The 21,246-nt window shown below is 44.7% G+C and overlaps 1 protein-coding gene across 1 annotated transcript in view; it reads right to left on the bottom strand.

Moving 5' to 3' along the window:
- Window positions 1–20,730, bottom strand: part of MUSK (muscle associated receptor tyrosine kinase) — a 192,264-nt gene extending 171,534 nt beyond the window's left edge. The window contains exons 1-4 of the mRNA XM_086962104.1: window positions 20,471–20,730; window positions 10,014–10,189; window positions 7,669–7,692; window positions 6,711–6,799 (exon numbers count right to left, since the gene is read on the bottom strand). Coding sequence (XP_086818230.1) covers window positions 6,711–6,799; window positions 7,669–7,692; window positions 10,014–10,189; window positions 20,471–20,670 — 489 coding nt within the window. The 5' untranslated portion in view covers window positions 20,671–20,730. The remainder of the gene's footprint in view (window positions 1–6,710; window positions 6,800–7,668; window positions 7,693–10,013; window positions 10,190–20,470) is intronic.
- Between the last annotated feature and the right edge of the window lie 516 nt (window positions 20,731–21,246).

Raw genomic sequence — 21,246 nt, forward strand, 5'->3', positions numbered from 1 at the left:
ACAAGACTAAAGCAACTAAAATTCAATAAGTAGAGGTCAAGATCTGATTTTTTTTAAAGAATACAGGTAAAAATAGAGCTTAGAAGTAAAAAGCACCCATGGGGGTTATCTGGTCACACTGGACCGGGGTAAAGTCAAGACTACAGGCCGACTATGATGGGGCATGGGCTGAGTACAGGAGCCACACAAGACCCGCTGAATAAAAGTACCTTGATCCTGGACACAATAACTAGATGTGGGGTGCAGCCGAGCGATGCATCTGTGGTGATTCCACATTTGAGGTGATGTGTCAATTTTCTCCATGCAATGCATCAGTTTCACTCGAACAAGCACCTGGATCCACTTCCAGTGGATCAGGCAGCTGTTAAGGCTTTGATATTCCTGAGTCTTAAAACAGGAGGCAAGCCAGCATGCCCTTGGAGATCACTTTGGGTTCAAGCAAGAGTCAAGTTCTTCATCACCAAATCCTGGGGTAGCAGGAAGCAGGGTAGCACAGCAGAAAAGCAGTTCTTTAAAATCAGCAGTCTAGCAAAGCAGCAGTACTTGTGGCAACACAGCAGTCCTTCCTCATGGCAGAGTTTCTTCACAGGTCCAGTAGCGTCTAATTCAGTGGGTCAGAGACCCAGTACTTATACCCAGTTGTGCCTTTGAAGTGCACAGAGGTCCTCCCTCCCAGCCTTGGCTCCAGACTCACTACAGGAGGGTGTGCAGCCCTTTGCTTGGGGACATGACACTGCCTATTCAGGTATGTCAGCTCCTCACTCCCACCCTGCCCCGTATGACCCACCAAAATGGGGATGGCAACTCATTCACACCTAACCTTCCTGTGTGTGGCTTTCTAGAGGAAATGCAAAAAGTCCAGGTGTCACCCACCCCAGATGTGTATTGGAGACAGGCTGCAGGCACACAGAGTTTAGAGCAGAGAAATATTTTTTTTTCCAAAAGTGGAATTTCTAAAATAGTAATGATAAATGTAACTTTTAGCAACTTTTAGCAAATAACCACGCAGGCAACCCTCACATTTCCATGTGTGATTTGAGCTCCACTTCCTTCCAGGTAGTGTGCTCAAGATCATTACCTAACAAACACTTTACATCAACTTTCAGAAGACCTGAGAACCCCCCATTCAAATGAAACAAGTGCCACTGAATAGTGACCCTCCCGCTTGTCATCCACCACGAACTGGTGGAATGCATTGGGTATAAATTGCTCTGGGGCCACCAGCTCACTCCTTTCCATAGTGGTGCTGTCTCCTGTGTCTCTCAAAGCCTCAACACCTTGCCCATTGATGGTAACCCACTGCCTATTCTTTGCAGTACTCTCACTGTCTCCTAGGGACACTAGGGTAACCTCACTGCGCTCCCCTCACTTACTCAGACAAACCCCTCCTCAAGCACTATACTTGCCACCCATGGTGTCTTCCCTCCAGTGGGAGGCTGGGCTCTTTTTCGGCACTTGGGATTCCCCATCTAATGCCCATACTCGAAGCATTTGGGATTTTTTGGCTGACTCGTCGGGAAAGCTCTTCTTCTGGTGTCCAGATTGGGAATAAGACCAATTCCCGTGTGAATTATTTTGGGGACCTTGAGAGAACTCTCCCCCTCCTTCTGGTGGATGCCCTGACCACCCTTTTGGGAGTAACCCCGGATGCCTTCTTGGATAATCTGATTCTGACCCAGATGTCAGCCTCTTCAGCAAGCTTTCTGGGTCAGTCAGCTTGTTATCACCCAGGTGTTGGTGCAGTTCTGGAAAACAAATATCTAGCATGTACTCTTTCAAAATCAAGTTGCACAGCCCTGAAAAATTATCAATTTTGCTGCCCTTCATCAAGCCCTTCAGTGCCTTGCTAGCATAATCAAGGAAGTCCACCAATGTTTGTGAAGAGATTGTGTGGCTGGCCCTGAACCTCTGTCTATACCTCTCAGGGATCAGCCCAAACGTACTGACTAGAATGGCCTTCATTGGGATGTACTGAGTTTGACCCTCTCCATTTAGTGAAAGGAGTGTGTCCCTCCCCACCAGGGGCATGTATTTCCATAAGCTTCTCCAGTGGACACTGCAGGTACACTGCTACCACTACACCTGGACTGTACTTGCATGGCTTTAATGTCCCGCTCTCTAAGGTTGAACTCATGGGCCATCCTCCTCTCCTTCGTGGCCAACCTTTTCTCCTCTAGAGCTTGCTTCTTCTCCAACTTGGCAAGAGCCTGCTCCATTTTTGCAAGAGCCTGCTCCTTCTCAATTTTCGCAAGCTCTAGTTTCAGTCTCCTCTCCTTGCTCCTATCCTCCAGCTCCTCTTGGGACAGGTTCCTAGATGACACACTGCTCTCTGCACATGGATGAACTTCCAGTCGTAAGAGCATACTACCCCTCTCCCTAAAAGATCACATGTCAAGACCCTCAGACAGGCCTTGTTCCAAATCTTCCTCAGATCCTGATCGTCCTCCTCATTATTTGTGTGGTTCTGGTGGGCTTCTGCCCATTCTCTCAAAGATGTTTGGAGCTCTGCTTTTTTACCAATCCCTTTGGCGAACAAACTTTTCTCCTGGTAAAATCCCTTGAGCTGGACCACTGTATCGCTCTCTAGGCTGACCAGATCATAATCCATCTTGTCAGGTGATGTCACAGACACAACTGTAAAAATGGGGATAGGGAAAAACTTTGGAAAAACAAAAAATGTCAAACAGGGAGAACTGATTCGAATTGGTCTAGATAGTAGAGTACATTGAGTCACTGTACAGACTGCTCAAACACAAGACCTATCCTAAATCTTAGTCAGAGTAAGTCAGATAAACATCTTAGATGAACACATGCTAACCCTCTGGTAGCTTGGCATAGAGCAGGCAGGCTTAATTTAAGAGGCAATATATAAAGTATTTGGGCAACACTTCAAACAGTACCACAGTGAAAAACACTGGTATGAACGCTACAAAAAGACTTCATAACGGTTTAGAAAATATAGATTATGATTTTATGAATAAAACAAGATCAAAATGACAAACATCCAATAAGTAGAAGTCAAGATATGACATTTTTAAAGAATAAAGACAAAATTAGCACTGAGAATCAATAAATGCCTATAGGGGTAATCTGGTCGCATTGGACAAGGGCAAAGTCAAGAGTGCAGGCCGACCGTAATGATTGTGGGCCAAGTACAAGAGCCACGCAAGGTCGGCGGAATGAAAAGTACTTTGATCCTGGTCACAACACTGAGATGAGGGGTGCAGCTGATTGATGGGGCGATGTCGATCCCACAGTCAAGGTGATGCGCTGATTTTCTACACACAACGAAGGCAATGCGCCTGGTTTGGAAAACGAAGTGCTGGTTTTGAGATGCGTTGGTTCTGAAGCTGATGTGCAGGATTTCTCCATGCAGTGGACAGGATGTGTCGATCATCTCTTGAGTGGCTGCAATGCGCTGATTCTTATGCTTAGGTTCCGATGGCAATGTGCTGGTTCCAAGTGTGATGCGCTGGTTCCGTTCCCGCAGCAGCAGCTATGAGTCGATTCTCCTCACACAGCAGAGGATGCGTCAGTTCCACTGGAGCAAGTGCCTGGATCCACTTCCAATGAACCAGGAATAGGTACAGGGGTAAGACTTTGATATCCCTGGGTCTTAAAACAAGAGGCAAGCCAGCATGCCCTTGGAGAGCACTCTGAATTCAAGCAGTAGTCCAGTTCTTTCTCAACAGAGCAGAGTGTAGCAAGCAGCAGGGCAGCACAGCAGAAAAGCAATTATTCCAGAGCAGCAGTCCAGCAGAGTATCAGTCCTTGTAGCAGCACAGTGGTCCCTCCTCATGGTTGACTTTCTTCAAATGTACAGTAGTGTCTTATTTGTTGGAGTGATAGACACAGTTCTTATACCCATTTGTGCCTTTGAAGTGGAGGGGTCTTCAAAGAGGGGATTGGAAGTCACAGAGGTCCTCCCTCTAACATCTGGCTCCAGACTCACGCTAGGGGGGTATGCAGCCCTATGTATAGGGACAGAACACTGAATATTCAGGTGAAAGTGTCAGCTCCTCCCACCTGTCCTGCTCAGGATGACCCATATGGATGTGGACTGCCACTCAGCCACACACAGAGAAAGGCTAGATGTGATTGTCTAGAGGGAATGCACAAAGTCCAGCTGTCACCCACCCTAGAAGCATATTGGAGATAGGCTGCAGGCACACAGAGCTAAAGGCAGGAAAAATGCCATATTTCTAAAAGTAAAGCAAAAGACACACAGATGATGGAGAGAATGCAGGCCAAATTAAACATTCACCCCGAGCCAAGAGATCTGGGTTAAATCAATTGCTCTTTTGCTGACCATGACACTCCAGTTTAGAACCAGCCACATGCAAATCAGTCTTGACCCTGTGCCTTAAGGGAACAGTTCAGCCCGAACTGCCAAGCTAGGTCCTCCCTGGAATGGAAACAAGCATCCTGGGCCCTCTTTCCGGACATCACCCTTCATCAGCCAGGCTAGCTGGTATCCAGTGGTACAGTGAGCCCGGGACCCACGTCGGGGCACAGGTAGTGCACTGTACTAGGGATTTATAGACAAATTAAATATGCCAAATGTGGAATGTCAATCAAACCAGGTTTAAGGGGAGAAGCACATGCACTTTAGCACGGGTTGGCAGTTGTAATGTGCTCTAAGTCCTAAGGCCAGCAAAAGGAAATTAGCAAAATTGGAGGCAAGCAGACAAAAGGTTTAGGGAAAGACCACCCTAGGGATGTCAGGACTAACAATGCTAATTTGACGGTCACAATAACCCCTTTTGACAAGCCTAAGCTTACATTTTAAATATATTTCAATCCTGAGTATGCCTTATTAGCCATAAAGGTAGGGCGCATGGTTTTTACCATAAAATTATTACATGTTGTACTTTCAAAACTGTCCTTACTGTGAAAATGCTCTCAGAGCAATTTTCACTGTAGCAGGTTTGGCTGCTCTATAGGAAAACACTGGGATACAATATTGAATACGAATCCTGTATCTTGGGAATAGGATTAGCTAAACAATTATATTAATTATAAAAATCCAGTTGAAAGGCAAAGTTGAAGTTGTTCTAAATAATTCAGAAAGCTCACTTTTAAAACGTTACCTTTGCCCTTCCCTTTTCCCCTGGAAACTAAATCAGCATGTTGTCCTCTTACTTTGCACAGCCAATAATTATAATTTAAATCGGCATGAATGAGGTGTGAACTTATTCTCAGGAGCAAATAATAGAATTACTTTAATATACAGAGATGATCCCTCTGAACCAGACAGATTATGAAATGGGAAGCTGGGAGGTTCCTTGTTGATATTAAAGTGTAATGTCCAGCTTGAATGTCACATCCTGCTTGACAAGTCGGCTGGGCTTTTCATATGACACTTGGGGTGCACTTCAAAGAGGTCTCCCCTGTCACCAGCAAATGTTCGCTGACAACTCGGCAGGGCCCTTCTAATGTCTTCACAGTCAGTCAGGCCCCAATCACAGTGGGCCTTCTTTGACTTTACAGGGTCACAGCCTGTTTGACAGGTTTGCTTGGTTTACATATAACATTTGGAGTGCACTTCAGAAGAGAGAAACAAAATGGCAAAACAATGTGTGTGTATCCACTGGTTTCTGAACGCTCAGCTTAGTTATACCAGACTTCTGTCTCTGAGGTTGCTGTGGGTAGAGGGAATGCATAAAATTTGAATTTGGCGTTAGACGTGTTAGAACACTAGGATTACTAGAGACACTCACACACACACACACACACCTTCTATCTGAAAACTGAGAAGGGCCCAGAAGACTGGATCTGTTCCCCATCTTGTACGCAGAACAAAGAAGAGGGTCATACGGTTTACCTCCTCTTAAAGCTACTGGGACCAAAGCTAAAATAGGCTTTTTCTTGCAGCTGAACAGTGGGAACTGGACTTGAACTGGACCACACTATGGTCCTCTGTCTGCCACCCTTTGAATCTCTCAGTGCCTCCTCTGATGTCCCGAGGACCTTTAGAAGTTAACTCCTGTGCTGGTTTGAGACTTAAAGGACTAAAGTCAATGGGTAAAATGTTTGACCAGGAGGAATCTGGTTAGAGTATCCAACCCTATTCCATCAAGGTCCACGTCAAATTGTGCTTAGGTCCTGTTCTACCGAGACCATAGACTATCACTGGCACTTTTTGCTTCCTGGGGTTATTTCAACTTAAGCATTTTGAAAGTCAAATCTTCGGTTCCCCGTATTGGATTTTTGTCATCTTGTTATCATTTGATGTATTATATTTTATTCTACTTTTCTAATTCATTTTGGGATTTTTATTGCTTTGCATTTTTACTTTATTAGTTTAGTACAGCATAAATATTTTACACATTGCCTCAAAGTCAAGCCTTTCACTCTCTCATGGGTACCATGGGGTTCAGCTCAGGTTAATTTAGTGGCTTCAAAGATTAACCCTGACAAGGTTTGTGATTACTTGGGGCTTGTACTTAGCAACCTCGACTAATAACTCAATGCCTTACAGAAATACTTAGCAAATTCCTATCCAGTAGAGTTGGGACCACCTAGCTGTATAAGAAGATTTCCGTAAACATTCCGACAGCTGCACACTGGCAAATGTAGATGTACACATACTCTGCACAATTTCAAGCAAGCTCCTTCATCCAAACTTTTACTTCAAACAAAGTTGTCAGAAAAAAAGGGTTTTGCATCATAATATTTAACTTAAATCCCTTTTGTAAGAAGGAACTCACCTGAACACTCCATTTCTGGCAAGGAATTCCAGAAACCGTAATATTAACAATTCCCTGGTAAAATCGTCCATTATCTTTATAACATGTTTCTGTAAAAAAAATATATATATATTTAATAGAAAGCACTGAGACCATTTTAGTTGCAGCAGTTGGTTTAAAGTTTAGGGCCTCAGGGGTGGGGCCTCCAAAGGTTATTCCACTGCTACCCTGCCTAGAAGAACTGGAGGCCAGCCTAGCAGTGCAACCTACCTGTGCTTCTGAGACCATTTTAGTTGCAGCAGTTGGTTTAAAGTTTAGGGCCTCAGGGGTGGGGCCTCCAAAGGTTATTCCACTGCTACCCTGCCTAGAAGAACTGGAGGCCAGCCTAGCAGTGCAACCTACCTGTGCTTCTGTCAAGCAACATTTCCTGCATCTACGATTGCCTTTATACCCCGCTATATATATTGTGTGGGTGCTCATCCTAATGGCCTGGTGAACAGGAGGTTGGAAGTGGATCTGGCAGAATCACCTATTGACCAGGATTTCTACTTAGAGCTCTAGCCACACTCTGTGATTAGGGACAAATTATTATCTCTCAATCTCAGCCAAATTGGCTGTTTCTGAGGTGCTGTTTTTAAATTAACGCCACATGGGAAGAAAACAAAGGTCTTAGGTAGTCCTTCAGACTGATAAAGCCAGAATGACCATCCTGAAAAGGACATTATGCAAACACACATGCACCAGAAAATAATAGTTTCCCTAGCATTGGTGATGGGGTCATGAACTTTCAATTTTTTTTTTTTTACAATTCAGGATATCAGTTTCCAATATATCTTTACTTATCGAAAAAGCTGTATTTGTTTGGATGCAAGCATAATTGAATGTACTTTTGAAACTTGCAATATACTATAATTATAATATTTTTTTTAAATATAGCCAGTAAAAAACATTGGAAACAAATTGAGGAAATTATACTTACTGGTAACACTCTCCTTCTTAAAATCTGTTGAAGAGAATGAAAGTTGTTAAAATAAATACTATGCGATGATGCAGCAACCAAAATTGTTGGAACAACCGGAGCCACCTCCCCAGAGTATTACAGTATGTTGCTGAGAATCACTCCATACTTTTTGCCCACATTTCATGTGCGTCATTATTACCTACAAGTCAACATGCTAAGGCTCTGGAACTAAAAGCCTGCTTTAAAAGGTAGGTGCCATTGTGTGACAAAATGTCTCGCCTGCCGATTATCACTATCACATAGTGCAGTAATTAGGGTGCGCATAATCAGCATCCGGTTTGGAGATGCAGAGCTCTCAATTAGGAATTATGCAACAATTGTGCATGTCTTCACACAGTCTCCATCTCGAGGTGTGCAAATTACCTTACAGTGCTATTTTACATCCTGTTTTTTTCTAGGTTTTACATTTTGAAAATCAGGGGCCTAATACACATTGTGCCCCGGGGGCGCAACGGGCATGGGGTGCCCGCTATGTGCGCCCCCAGGGCACAAGGTATTACGGAAGGGGCCACATGTACTTGTGAGGCCCCTTCTTTAAGACTGATAGCACTGGTGCACATGTAACGCAAGTTCTATCCTGAGAGGGTGTTGCGTCTTTTTCATGGGGGCGTGTGGCTCAAATCAACTCGATTAGACAAGACTGGTTTCAAAGAAGCACATATCCAAGGATTATGGTTATGAAATGAACTAGGCCCTAACCCTATACCATATGAATCTCCTCCGTACTCTGTATTATCTGCTATTTCTTTGGGTAAGATGTGTGCCTCATTAAATCTCCATTTATTAGTCACTCCAGGAGTCAAGCCCCGCCCAAACCCATTATTTAGATTTGGGTGGTAAAGGAACATCCAGAAGGAGACTTTGCTGGTGGATTTTTCTCTTCAGTACATTGGAAACATTTCACTGGTGGATTCTGTACAAATTCACCATTTCCTTTGAAAATAATAAGTTTTATTACTAACCTACTCTAAATCACTCCCTTGTGTCCGTACAATCCCCCTTATACACTTCTGCCTATTCTTGGTTTGTACACTTGTTCTTAATCCCTCCTTGTAAGTGATTGAAGGCTACGGCTTCACTAGGTTACATCTGATGTCTTGCTCATCCAGTAACAGCACAGACTCCCACTTACTTTTAGTGCAGCAAATATACTAAGCTACAAGCTTAGAAAAATACATGAGCAGAGCTAGCTGCTCCAAACAGACAACTTATTAACCCTCTTCGATCCAGATTCCCATTTAAAATCAGCACGTACGTTACACCATGGACAACCAATCCCTTGGCGTGAGATAATTCACAGGTACCAGCTGAAGTCCAGTAACAGGACACAAAAGAGCGATCGGGACTAACATTGAAGAAAATGGTGGGCTTGGGTTGTTCAGATCTGATCGTTTGGGTTGATGCAGACATGAACAATTAAGTACGTATTCACAGCATGCACCAGTCCACCATCAACCTTAGGCATTGGGCGTCATTTAGGGGTCCTAGCTGCGACCCCTTGTTTGCCCCGTGCGACCCTTGGCACTGTATTTGCGACCCCTGGTCTCAGAGTTGGCAAAATCAGTGCCGGGAATGCAAGGGCAGCTCTTTTTTATGGACGTCGGTTGGGGCTCCACTTTCCTTGATTTCAGACCATTTTTTATTACAGTAATAGCGAATCATAAAATATTATTCACTATTGCTGTAATAAAGAATGGATTACAATTAGCAGGAATATGACCCCTGGCAGCTAGGGCATGTAAAAAATGCGTTAAAATATGTGTTGTGTGCGTGCTAGTGGGTGAGAGCGTGTTTAAGTGAGAGTGTGTATTTGTTTTAAAGAGTGTTCATGTTTAAGCATGCATGCATGTGTGAGTGAAAGTAAAGGTTAAATGGCAGGTGATTTCGCTTCTGCCACCCCAGGCATTTTGGTGAACTGACGTTCATGACCGTAGCCCAGAACTTTTCCGTGCACGAATTTGCTTTCCACAGAAGCACTATGGAAAAAGCACTAATGTATTCACAGTTTTCTCTGAACACTATTTAGATAAAATAAGAACATGCTGACAAGTGGTCGGTGAGTGATTACTCCGGGTGAATGTAGGAAGTAAGCTCTATAAGCTGCCCTATGTTTGACACTTTCTGGACTTCAAACAGTGTCCTGATCTGTAAAGCCCCAGCACAAACACTTTCCCTGGTATCCCAGCTATGCAACTGAACGACAGTACTTAGAATATGACAGAGTGCAATCCTTCTCAGAGCTATCCCTGGGTATTAATTGTGATATTACGAAGAATGAGCCAGGGTACTGGGCTCCACTTTACCAAAAAATGGAATCTGGGTGCAGGCCTTCGGGTTCTGTAGAGTGCTGGGGAGCTTGTTGCAGTCAGGCAGCGACAGCAGCATTAGGCCATGTTTGAAAATCCCTTTGTGGGAATGTTCTTCCATGGACAGCCATTCCTTAAAACAAAAGAGATCCTTTACGGCAAGGCAATGCTCCCTAGAAAGAAAAGGGGTAACATTAAGTATATTGATGTGTTTGTGTTATCCACTACACTAAGTATTACAACAACAACAGAGTTTTGTATCAGTCTAGCACTACAGAACATCAAACAACCAAACTAGTATTTTGATGCTCACACTGTGTTGTCAAATGTAAAATACAATGTCCATGCACCTTTCCCTTTAAAAAAGGTGCTGTTCCTTACCACTGTTTATTGCATGTGCATTTTTTATCCCCAATAAAAGGATAACGTGTAAGAAATCGGGTTATGAGATTTAAAGTATGTGAGCCCTTCACAAGTAATAGGTCACAATTATTTCATTACTCTGAACCAAATACCCCATTGTAGTATTTGACTCTCTCAGGGTAGTCAAGCAGAGACATCCAAGGCCTACCCAGGGGAGGTGGTATGGCACACAACACCACTCAGTACATTATTGTTCCGTCTGTGTCTTTTTTTATAAAAAGAAAATGTAATTTTATTACACACAAAACTAAATACTACACACTAAATTACAAATATGTTCACCAGGTAGATAGATGACACCCTCATATCATATTGCACCCCTAGTGGGTCCTAAACCCCATAACCGCAATACCCCAGCGCACTTATGCCAGATGCAACGTCACAATATAAGGGGTGTCAGTATACATAAGATAGGCCTACTGCTTTATCAGGGAGTCATCACATTAATAAAAAAGCCACATGTAAGGATTCATCATTGTATCACCATTAAAACCAATGGGGACAATAAACACATTCAAATGCACTCAAGAGAAGCATAAGCAGGAGAGCGTTGAACAATAAGACTGACAATAAAGCATTTTAAATAAAACATTTCAATCCAAAGCAATGATAAACATGTGTGTCAGAACGTATCTTTACTGTCTGAAGGCCACACAATGCAGCCATAGGACTAACCCCTAGGGTTCCCTGTACTACAGAGCCCAAGAGCAAAAGCTCCAGCTCTAAAGAGTGCGCTTTAGCAGATAGGCAAACCTCTATTGGGGTCATGTGCACTGGATCCTAGGAGACTTAGGGTGCATCTTTTTTAATAAATTAGAATGGGATACTGTACTGCTGCAGCCCCCCAACTCTAATATTAGTGGGGGACCACGAGAAGAAAAATATGCACAATTGAGCCTAAATAGGGCAGTCTGGGTTGCTTCTCTGCCCAGAAAGGTGTAATTTTGAGTAGCTTTCTTAGTTTGTGATTTTCAGTGCATGGCCTAGTGCCATGTCTCCCTGTTTTTTGCATTGCAGGTGCCAGTGCCCACCAGGTGCAGGTGGGTTCTTGGGGCCGCATGAGGAGCCCATTTTCACTTCTCCACCAGCTCTCCACTCAAGCAAATACTCAGAGTGTGGCATACAGGAGCAATCACTCTTCCTGCTGCTTCCACAGCAGGAGCAGCTTTTCTCCCGTTCCCTCCTGCAGTGGGAACAGCAGTGTTGGTATTAATCTGTACAGCAGTGGACTCACGTTTTCTTGTCTAGTTTTCATATGCATCATAGAGACTGTCACGTCGTGTGGACCCCACAAACCACGCAGGAGACAGGAAGGTTGTGGTAAGCAATTCCTTTATTACAACAATGGCATCTTGGTGCAGCATGCCCTGTGCCCTGACCTCTTGCTCCGAGGTCCTGATCCCGAATCCCTCATCCCCTCCCCTGACCGGATGTGGTGTCCGGTGTCCCTGTCCCCAAGCCCTGAGTCCCCAGGGTCCTAGTGCCATCGTGTGGGCACGACATCTCCCCCTTTGTTGCGAACAAAAGTTATTTGCCAACTGTCCCATGGCTCACATCAGTGATGGAGAAAACGTGGAAGTAAAGAGAGAGAGAGAGAGAGAGAGAGAGAGAGAGAGAGAGAGAGAGAGAGAGAGAGAGAGAGAGCGAGAGAGATGTGATGTGGCTGATACTCCTTTACATCTCTGCGATCAGTCTCTTGGTCTTTTTGCATTCTCTCCTTGGTCGTTGTTCTCCGACCTCTGGTGTTGGATCTTCCTGCAATGTCTCTCTGGTCTCTTCTTGCTTTGGCATCTCTGTTTCTTCTTCTGTTTTTACTGCCTTGAAGTGGGAGCTGTTTCTGGTGATCTGGCGTTGGCCGGCTGTGGCTGTGATCATAGGCCCATTCACTTTCACTACTTTTACTGGTTCCCTTGCAAATGCACTGTCTGACTTTTTCACCTGTCGCTGCTTCACAAACACCATGTCTCCTTCCTCTATCTTTTGGTTTGTTGCGTATTCTTTCATCTTTTCTTTCTGCCTCTTGTCTTTGACGGCGATGTCTTCCTGGTCCACTTTTTTTTCTTCTTTTATCTGTGGCAGTCGTGTTATGCTCACTCGCCCTAGTACCAATTCAGCTGGACATCTTCCAGTGGAACTGTGGGGCGTGTTCCGATAGTCCCTAAGTACCTGGCATAAGGCTTGTCCAATTGATATTTCTGTTATTTTTGCTCTTTGCACCGCCTTTTTGATGGTCCCCATGAACCTCTCCGCCATCCCATTTGCTTGCAGCCACAGGGGGGTTATGCGTCTGTGATGTATGCCTAGGTATGCCATGAATCTCTTGAATTCTTCGCCTGAGAACGGTGGGCCATTGTCTGTTTTTAATGTCTGTGGCGAACCCCATGCCGCAAAAATGTCATCCAACACTGGCAGTGTTGCGTTCGCAGACGTCGACGACACTGACTTTACGATGGGGAACCTTGAGTATTCGTCGATCACTACTAGGAAGTAGTTTCCTGTTTCTAGAGGCCCATAGAAGTCCGCGGCCAGCTCCGTCCACACAGCTGTTGGTAGTGGAGACATTTTTAGTGGTTCCGGTCTTGAAGGTGGCCCTATTTTTTGACATATATGACACTTTGTTACCGTTTCTTCCACCATGCTGTCAAGTCCCGGGAACCACACCTTTTCCCTCAGCATCTTTTTGGTGGCCACCATGCCCCGGTGTGACTCGTGTGCCAGTTCCACTATCCTTCTTCTCAGCGTTTGAGGCATCACTATTCTCGTGCCTCTCATTACTGTTCCATTTTCACATTCTGATAGTTCTCGTTTATTCTTTTGAATGCCAGCAGTTCTTCTTTGTCTACTCCTTTGTCTACGTACATGTTACTATTCACGTGCCTCCATCGTTGAGCTTTGTTGATCCTCATCACCTCTTGCATGGTGTCGTCCTGTCTCGTTGCTTGTTCCAGTTCACTCACTGTTATTGTCGCGGGTGTACTGAGTTTCAGTGCAAAATTTAGGTATTCTTCTGCCATTGTGGTCACTTGGGAGTTTTGTGGTGTAGTGGGTGTCTTGACACGTAGTCTGCTGGATTTTGTTCTTTGCCTGGCTTGTGGATGATCTTGAAATTGTAGTCCATGAGCCTGATTCCCCATCTTTCTATTCTGGGCGGTATCTTCGCATTCGGGTTGCCATATATTGTGATCAGGGCCTGATGATCTGTTACGATCGTGAACGGTTTTCCGTACACGAACATGTGGTAGTGTTCACAGGCCCACACTACCGCCAGACTCTCTTTTTCAGGTTGTGAGTATCCTTTCTCAACATCTGTCAGACTCTTGCTCCCATATGCGACGATGTGTCTTGGGGAATCCCTCCCAGGTTGATGTTGCGCTAGAATTGCTCCCAAACCCACGGGGCTTGCATCCACTGTCAACTCTGTGCATAGTTTCGGGTCGAAATAGGCCAGGTGATCCACTGCTGTCACTGCCTTTCTTATCTCCTCGAACCCTTTGTCACATTCACTGGTCCATCGAAAATTCTGTCCCTGTTTCGTCAGCTCTCTCAGCGGTGCGCTGACGGTGGCAAAGTCCTTGATGTAGCGCGAGCAGTAGCTCACTAACCCTAGAAACGATCTCACTTCTGCCACGTCTGTGGGCTTCTTTGCCTTTTCCAAAGTTTCCACCTTGCTGTGGTCTGGCCGCATTCCTTTTTTGGAAAAGATGTGACCGAAGAACACCAGCTCATTGCGCCCCAGTTCACATTTTCCTTCATTCAGCATTAAGTCTGCTTCCTCTAGGTGTGAGCACACCTCTCTTAGGGCGGTGTCGTGTTCTTCATCTGATTTGCTGAACACCAGGATATCATCACTATAGTTCAAACTGTTCTTGACGGGCCTGATGACTTGCCGAATTGTCTCCTGGAATATTTCCGCAGCTGACGAGATCCCGAAGCTCAGGCGCTTGTATCTAAATAACCCCAGGTGGGTGGAGAATGTCGTAATGTACCGCGACTGGGGGTCAAGTTCCAACTGGTGGTAGCCCTTGCATAGATCTAGCTTTGAAAATCTTCTTGGACCCGTGAAACAGCTAATCATATCGTCTAGGTGTGGGCCTGGGTGTCGCTCCCGTTCGATTGCCTTGTTTGGAATCCTCATGTCCACGCATATTCTTATTTTTGATTTGTCTTTCTTTGGGACGGCCACGATGGGTGACACCCACGGTGTCGGTCCATCTGCTGGTTCTATGATGTCCTGGTTTAGGAGGGCTTTCAGCTCTTCCTCCACTTGTGGTTGTAGATGTGTGGGCACCCTTCTGTGATGTTGCGCAACCGGTCTCACCGTTTCATCATTGTGTAGTGTTATCTGCCGACCTTTCAGTTTCCCTAATCCTTCTATCAGTTTTGGATATTCTTTTAAAATGTTCTTTTTTTCTGCCATGTGATACGTCATTTCCATCAGTCCCATCACTTGTGCTGTGACGTTGCTCAACAAACATGGCGCGGGGATGTCTCCTTTGAGTACATGTATCTGCTCCGTTAGCCTTTGATCCTTGTACCTTAATTCTTCCTTGAACTTCCCCAGGTTGATCACTGGTCGCTTTGCCCCCCACGTGAAGACTTTCACTCGTGGTGGCTTCAAGATCGGCTTTATTTTCATTTTTTCATACTCCGAAACACACATAATGTTGCACGTTGCACCACTGTCCAAAACAAAAGTGGCGTCATGTGGCCCCACTTTTATTGTTACCGACTCCGTTTTCCTTATCTTTTTCTTGTCTATCAGGCATATTGTTTCATTGCACTCTTCCTCATTGTCTTCTGAGTCCGTGGTGCCCTCTGTCATGAGGTATAGGCGCTCTGTTTTCTCTTCTTCGTATTCTTCCTCTGGCTCTGCGGATGAACCTCTCACTCCAGCCTCGACATGCCTGATGTGTCTCCTTGTCGACATTCTTCCTCTGCTCGTTCTTCCCCGGTCGTTCCTGAACTGTGCTCCTCGACACACGCTTGCGTAGTGGTCTCTCCCGTTGCATTTTCTACACGTCTGGCCAAATGCGGGGCATTGTCCTCGGTGTGGGAATTCTAGTCTACATCTGTAGCATGTTCCTTCTTGCGGCTTCCTTGCTGACTGATCCCCTCTGTCTTGTCTCCAGTTTCCTGTTTTGCTGTTGCTTGCCATTCGATGAATTTGTTCTCCACCTCTTCCTTTGCCACGTTCCATCACTTGTGCGTGTGTTGTTGCTCGCGCTTCCGCCCTCCCAAGTGCAAGGATGTTCTCTAGAGCTATCGGTTCTTTTAGTATTCTTGTTCGGAATTCTATGTCTCGACAGCCTGTGATTATAAGTAATCGTATGGCCTGCTCATTGTCGAATTTATCAAATTCACAGTGAGTCCCTAGTTTCCTCAACCTCGTTGCGAAGTCGTCTAGTGATTCCTCAGCTTGTTGGAAGGCAATCGTGAAGCTATATCTCTCAAAATCCACATTTCTTTGCGGGTCGAACTTGTCTGTTAGGCATTTTATTAGTTTGTCATAGGTGTCAATCTCTTTGGTTGGCAGTGTCACCATCAGGTCCTCGACCTCATCGCCCACCAGATTTAGAAACAGTCCTCGTTTCTTTGCTACCGTGACATCTGTTGCCTCTGCATAATTTTCAAACCGTCTGAGCCATTTCTCCCATCTTATCCCTGTTTGCGGTTCGGACAGGCTAAATGGCAGTGGTCTTCTATATTGCGCGCTTGGTTTTGGGTCTGCCATCACTTGTTTCTGTTTCTTATTATTTTTCTTATTATTCTTTCCTTTCTGTCTTTGTCTTGTCTTTTATTTCTTTCTTTGTTTCCTTTGTCAATTTTGCTGCTTTTATTTTCTTTTGTTGCTCTCTATTTCCTTTATTTGGCCCTTTTCCTACTTTGTTGTGTCTTCTATTTGGCTTCTTTAGGTGTTTTCTGTTAATATCAGCACTTTCTTTCCAAGAATCGATCTCTTCCTGACCTTAAGATGGCCGCCGAGCCTTTCTGGCTTCTTATTGGTCTGTTTGCCTGTTTCTAAAATGGCCGCCGATGATCTCGCGGGACTTCGCGTCCACTCACAGTGCTGCCTGACTCCAAAATGACCGCCGCGTGCGTTCTCGATTTCTATTGGCTCTCGCGCCTGACCCCAAAATGGCCGCCGAGACTCTCGCGAGAGCTCGCGCTGCCTTCTCCTCTTCAAATCTTTAATTGCGCGCTCTTTGCTAGGCGCTTACCGGGGGTCGCTGGGTCGCTTTTCTTTCCTGTTCCTCCTGCAGCGATCGGGGTGGGCTCCCGTGTCGCTGCTGTTGCTTTGACGTCGCTGTACTCCTGCACTCCTTCTCTGGTCACGACGCGATCCAGGGTGGGCTCCTGGTTAAAATCGCGATTTCTTCACGTCGGACGATTCCGATCCCGCTTCGTCGCCAGTTGTCACGTCGTGTGGACCCCACAAACCACGCAGGAGAAAGGTTGTGGTAAGCAATTCCTTTATTACAACAATGGCATCTTGGTGCAGCATGCCCTGTGCCCTGACCTCTTGCTCCGAGGTCCTGATCCCGAATCCCTCATCCCCTCCCCTGACCGGATGTGGTGTCCGGTGTCCCTGTCCCCAAGCCCTGAGTCCCCAGGGTCCTAGTGCCATCGTGTGGGCACGACAGAGACATAAAGCATTGTCACACTAGAATGAATTTAGTGTAAGCATTTTGGTATGCGGGTCAAAGAAAATCTTTCATGGGATTTCTCTCTGGCGAAGATATCACACATATGCACAGCTGCTGGCTGGATGCCCTACATCATGACACAGCAAGGTGATTCATAATTATGCAACACCGTAATTTTCTGGAAAGTCAGGTAGATCCATATTTATTCGGGGTATAGCATGATTAATCACACCACACCAGGCAAACTAATTTCCTTGTTGCTCACACATTTTAAGGTAACATTTGGACTAGCCATGGGAAGTGTCACCTCTTCCCTCCCTGCAATTGCATAGACAGAAGTGTATTGGATCTGTTGTGAGGTGGTGTCATGTGTTTCCTGCATGGCCCGTTTTAGTTTTCCCCTTTGTTAGCCTAATTATATATGTTGCAGGCTGCCATTTCTTTTCCACATGTTATTATGTAAACATCCCTGCTTTTGTGCCACATGGTACTTTCACTCGGGCTCTGCATATGTTTTTGCGCTCTGTTCGTCTTCTGGGATTTAGTCTGAACACCATAGACAAGGTCAAACAACAATGCCACATGTTATTTTCTCTGGTCAGGAACTAGCACCTAGATATAACACAAGAATACAGCTGCTGTTTGTGAGCTCACGTCTCATCATATAACTGAGCTAAGGAGTTTTACACACATTGAGTAAGTGTTCTAAAACAAGATTGCTAAGCTAGCTGAGATGTAGAACGTCTATCTGTGTATTCTAAGGTACTGGGTCAGCCACAAATACCAGAGATCTTTGATGTATAATCATTTAGCTTCAGTGGGGGGAGGGAGGGTTAGGCTAATCAGTTTTACAAAATGACAGGGCTTTTCATAGTATATGGTTCATTAGCCATGCTAACTGTATTTTTGATATGAAATTGTTTCTAACTGTGACAAGAATACTGCATTTTAGAGCACAATAGTTTAAATAAATATTCTAAACTTCCTTCGTGTCTCTTATTTATCCTATTGTGGACGAGTATGAGTGAGAGAGCGAAAGGGTGTGTCCTCTTACCGAGATCCAGGAGAGGATTGAGAGTGTTGTGTTCTGGGGTGTCGATTCACTTGTTTCTCTGGTGGGTTAGGAGAGCAAATGAGACCCTATAGCTAGTCGGACTCAGGCTCATAGATACTAAGGTGGTATGGTGACTCAGTCCCTACATGCCAATCTTCTATGGTCCCAAGCATAGTTCTGTTCCTGAACAGAATCCCTGCAACAGTGGAACACAATTAAAGAGTGAGGCCTCACTATATAATTGGGTACCAATCACAACAGATGCCTGCCAGCAGGAGTGACATTAATTGCAACTACATCCCTCCCACCTATGACTTTCGCCATGCATGAAATTCCTGACTAGAAAGTGTTAGACTTACCGTTAATGGCAGGCACCCAAAATCTATTAGCTGGTTCTGTTACCCTTCTGGTGTGGCAAACCAAGATCTGATTTGATGCTCAAGACCTAAGCACAGGGTTTGGAGCCCTTTGTGATACACACTGAAAGGAATCAACAAGTCCAAATATGTATTTTTACGCATGAGGACAAGTGCTAATGCAGAGAATTTTAGGCTTGCAGGGGTTTTGTAAGACGTAGTGCCTGGGCAGCTTGCTCTGGGATCCCCTTCATTCATCCATGGCTGCAGGTTGTGACTTCTCCACTGCCTCCCGTGATGGGCTCGGTGGACCAGACTCGCCACAGTGCTGCCCCATGGGCAGTGCTGAGGTAAATGTAATGTATAAGAACACATAAAAAACAACATATGAATGAGGCAACTAATGGTGCTAGAGTTACTCAGCTCCATATTTTCCATACCCCTTCCTTCTAGTTCTGATACTGGATTGAGCCAGGAAAAAGGGGTGACGTTCTTGCCCAAAACGAAGGAGTAAGCAGCTTTGTCTAGATTCACCACTTCCTTCCAAGCAATACATAGAGGGGTCCAGCCCTCTTACTACCAGACACTATGCTTGGCCAGGCAGAGAGAAAGGTATGAGCTGCTGACCTTTCAATGAGCAAATCAGGAAGGGGCAAGAAGTAGCTCGTTCGCAGCTAATTTATCACATAACTGCAGGTCTCTTCCCACCCCCCTCACCTCACGGAACATCAGGCCTCCAAGGCAGATGAGGGGAAGGATCAGACCAACAGTAGGCTGGGTTAAGAAGGACATAGACAATTGATTTGGAATGGGTGAAAAAGATCAGATTGTTTTCCTTCAGTGCAAGTTACTTTTTTTTATATCACTGCAAAAATAAATCAGACAATATTTTTCTAACAAAAATATTCATGCAATGTAGAAATCTGCGATTTTCAACTCATAGAAATGTGTGGACTATGGGGCACATGCATCATTCATACATTTTGCATTTCCTAATTTGCGAAAAATACCGAATCGCAAATTAGGAATTGCAAAATGGTATGCATCATTTTTTTGGCTTTTCATTTGGGATTCGGTAAAAATCGCAATTTTTACCGAATTCCAAATAAGTAGCGAATTCCTAAGTGCATTTTCGCAATTCCCATTGATTCCTATGGGCCAAAAGGCCCATAGGAGTCAATGGGAAGGCATTTCCAAATTTGCAATTTGTTGATGCATTCCAAGGGTGCAGGGGACCCCCCCTGCACCCCTGAAATGCATTTGAAAGTGCATGTTTCACACACACATGTCCTAAGGACATGTGTGTCTGTAACATGACAGTGTAATAAATGAATTTTTTTGCATTTTTAAACATTTTCGCAAATTACCACGAGGTTCAACCTCGTGGTAATTTGCACCCCCTATTTTGAAATTCGCAAATTTCAACACAATGATGCATTGCTTTTAAGGAATCGCAAAATTGCGATTCCTTAAAATCAATCGCATTTTTGGAAATCGCTAAAAATAGCAATTTTCACAAAAATGCATGATGCATCTCAAAAACGTATTTAGGAAGTGCAAACGGCCGAATTTACCGATTCGCACCGTTTGCACTTCCTAAATAGGTTGATGCATGTGCCCCAAAGAGTGTTACTTTGCCACTCCAGGGGCACCTCCAGGGGCTGAGGACAGCCATTTGTGTTACGCCATTCATGCCTGCCTGGAAAAATGTACATCGAAATGACCACCCTGAACATGGCTAACCTCCTGAGGTACATTGACCGATGATCTGCATCAGAGGGGCCAGTGCCCCTGTGGCAGATGGGTTATCAGTCATAGGCATCTGGCAACAGAATCAGGTGAGGCTGCGCATCTAGAAATGTCTCAAGTGCATACCAATTTTCAGAGATTTTACATTGCCAAACTGTTAATGAGGTCCAAAATTACTACACAAAGTATTCTCTCAGAAGTAAAATCACCCAGAATCGTAGGTTTTACCTGCACAAGGGTTTTGGAGTTGGTCCATCTCCTGTGGGGTTGCACTCTTGAAAGATGTAGTTGCAGAGTAGAGACTCCGCTGCTGGGCGGCAGGAGGAACTCACTGATTTCAGCTCTGTCCAAGCAGACTGGGCTAGCTGCTCCTGGGTCTCCTCAGGGTCAGCATTGGAAGAGTTAAAGAAGACAAGTGTGTCGCTCATTAAGACAGAGCTACATACGTCCCCTCTGTAAGTGCTGCAGTATCCGGCCTCTCCTTTGTACAGCCTGTTGAAAAAAATCTATTGTTACCTCGAATCTCTATGGTTAGCCAATACATCATCTTTACAGTGAATACCACATACTGAAAGCAATATCATTAAAATCCAAAGGATGTGATTGGAAAATTTAAGAAGATGGGGATACACTCTTTGAGCTTGGCTCCAACACTATCCCTTCTTGGTTTTGGTGACAGACATTACTACCCACTTCCAAACCGTCTAATCCTACTCTGACCACACTCAAAAGGGAGCACTATGGCCCATACGCTTAAGCTAGCAAAAGTTACCCAACATCCTCCATTCAATAAAAAGTTAAACTTACAGTGGTATACTTATTAAGTTTAGTGTTTGCCTGCTGTGTGAGTTGGTAATGTTGGAAAGCGGTTCTAGAGATTTAGTGGTTCAAGAGATTTAGAAGTCATGTGAATTGTACACTCTCTAGTCATTATTTCTTTAATTGTATCAAACTGGTATTCCTATGAGGGGCGAATTATTGTTTGCTCTTACATTATTCATTAT

Source organism: Lissotriton vulgaris, chromosome 3_1, assembly GCF_964263255.1.
Source record: "Lissotriton vulgaris chromosome 3_1, aLisVul1.2, whole genome shotgun sequence".
Lineage (NCBI taxonomy): Eukaryota > Metazoa > Chordata > Amphibia > Caudata > Salamandridae > Lissotriton > Lissotriton vulgaris.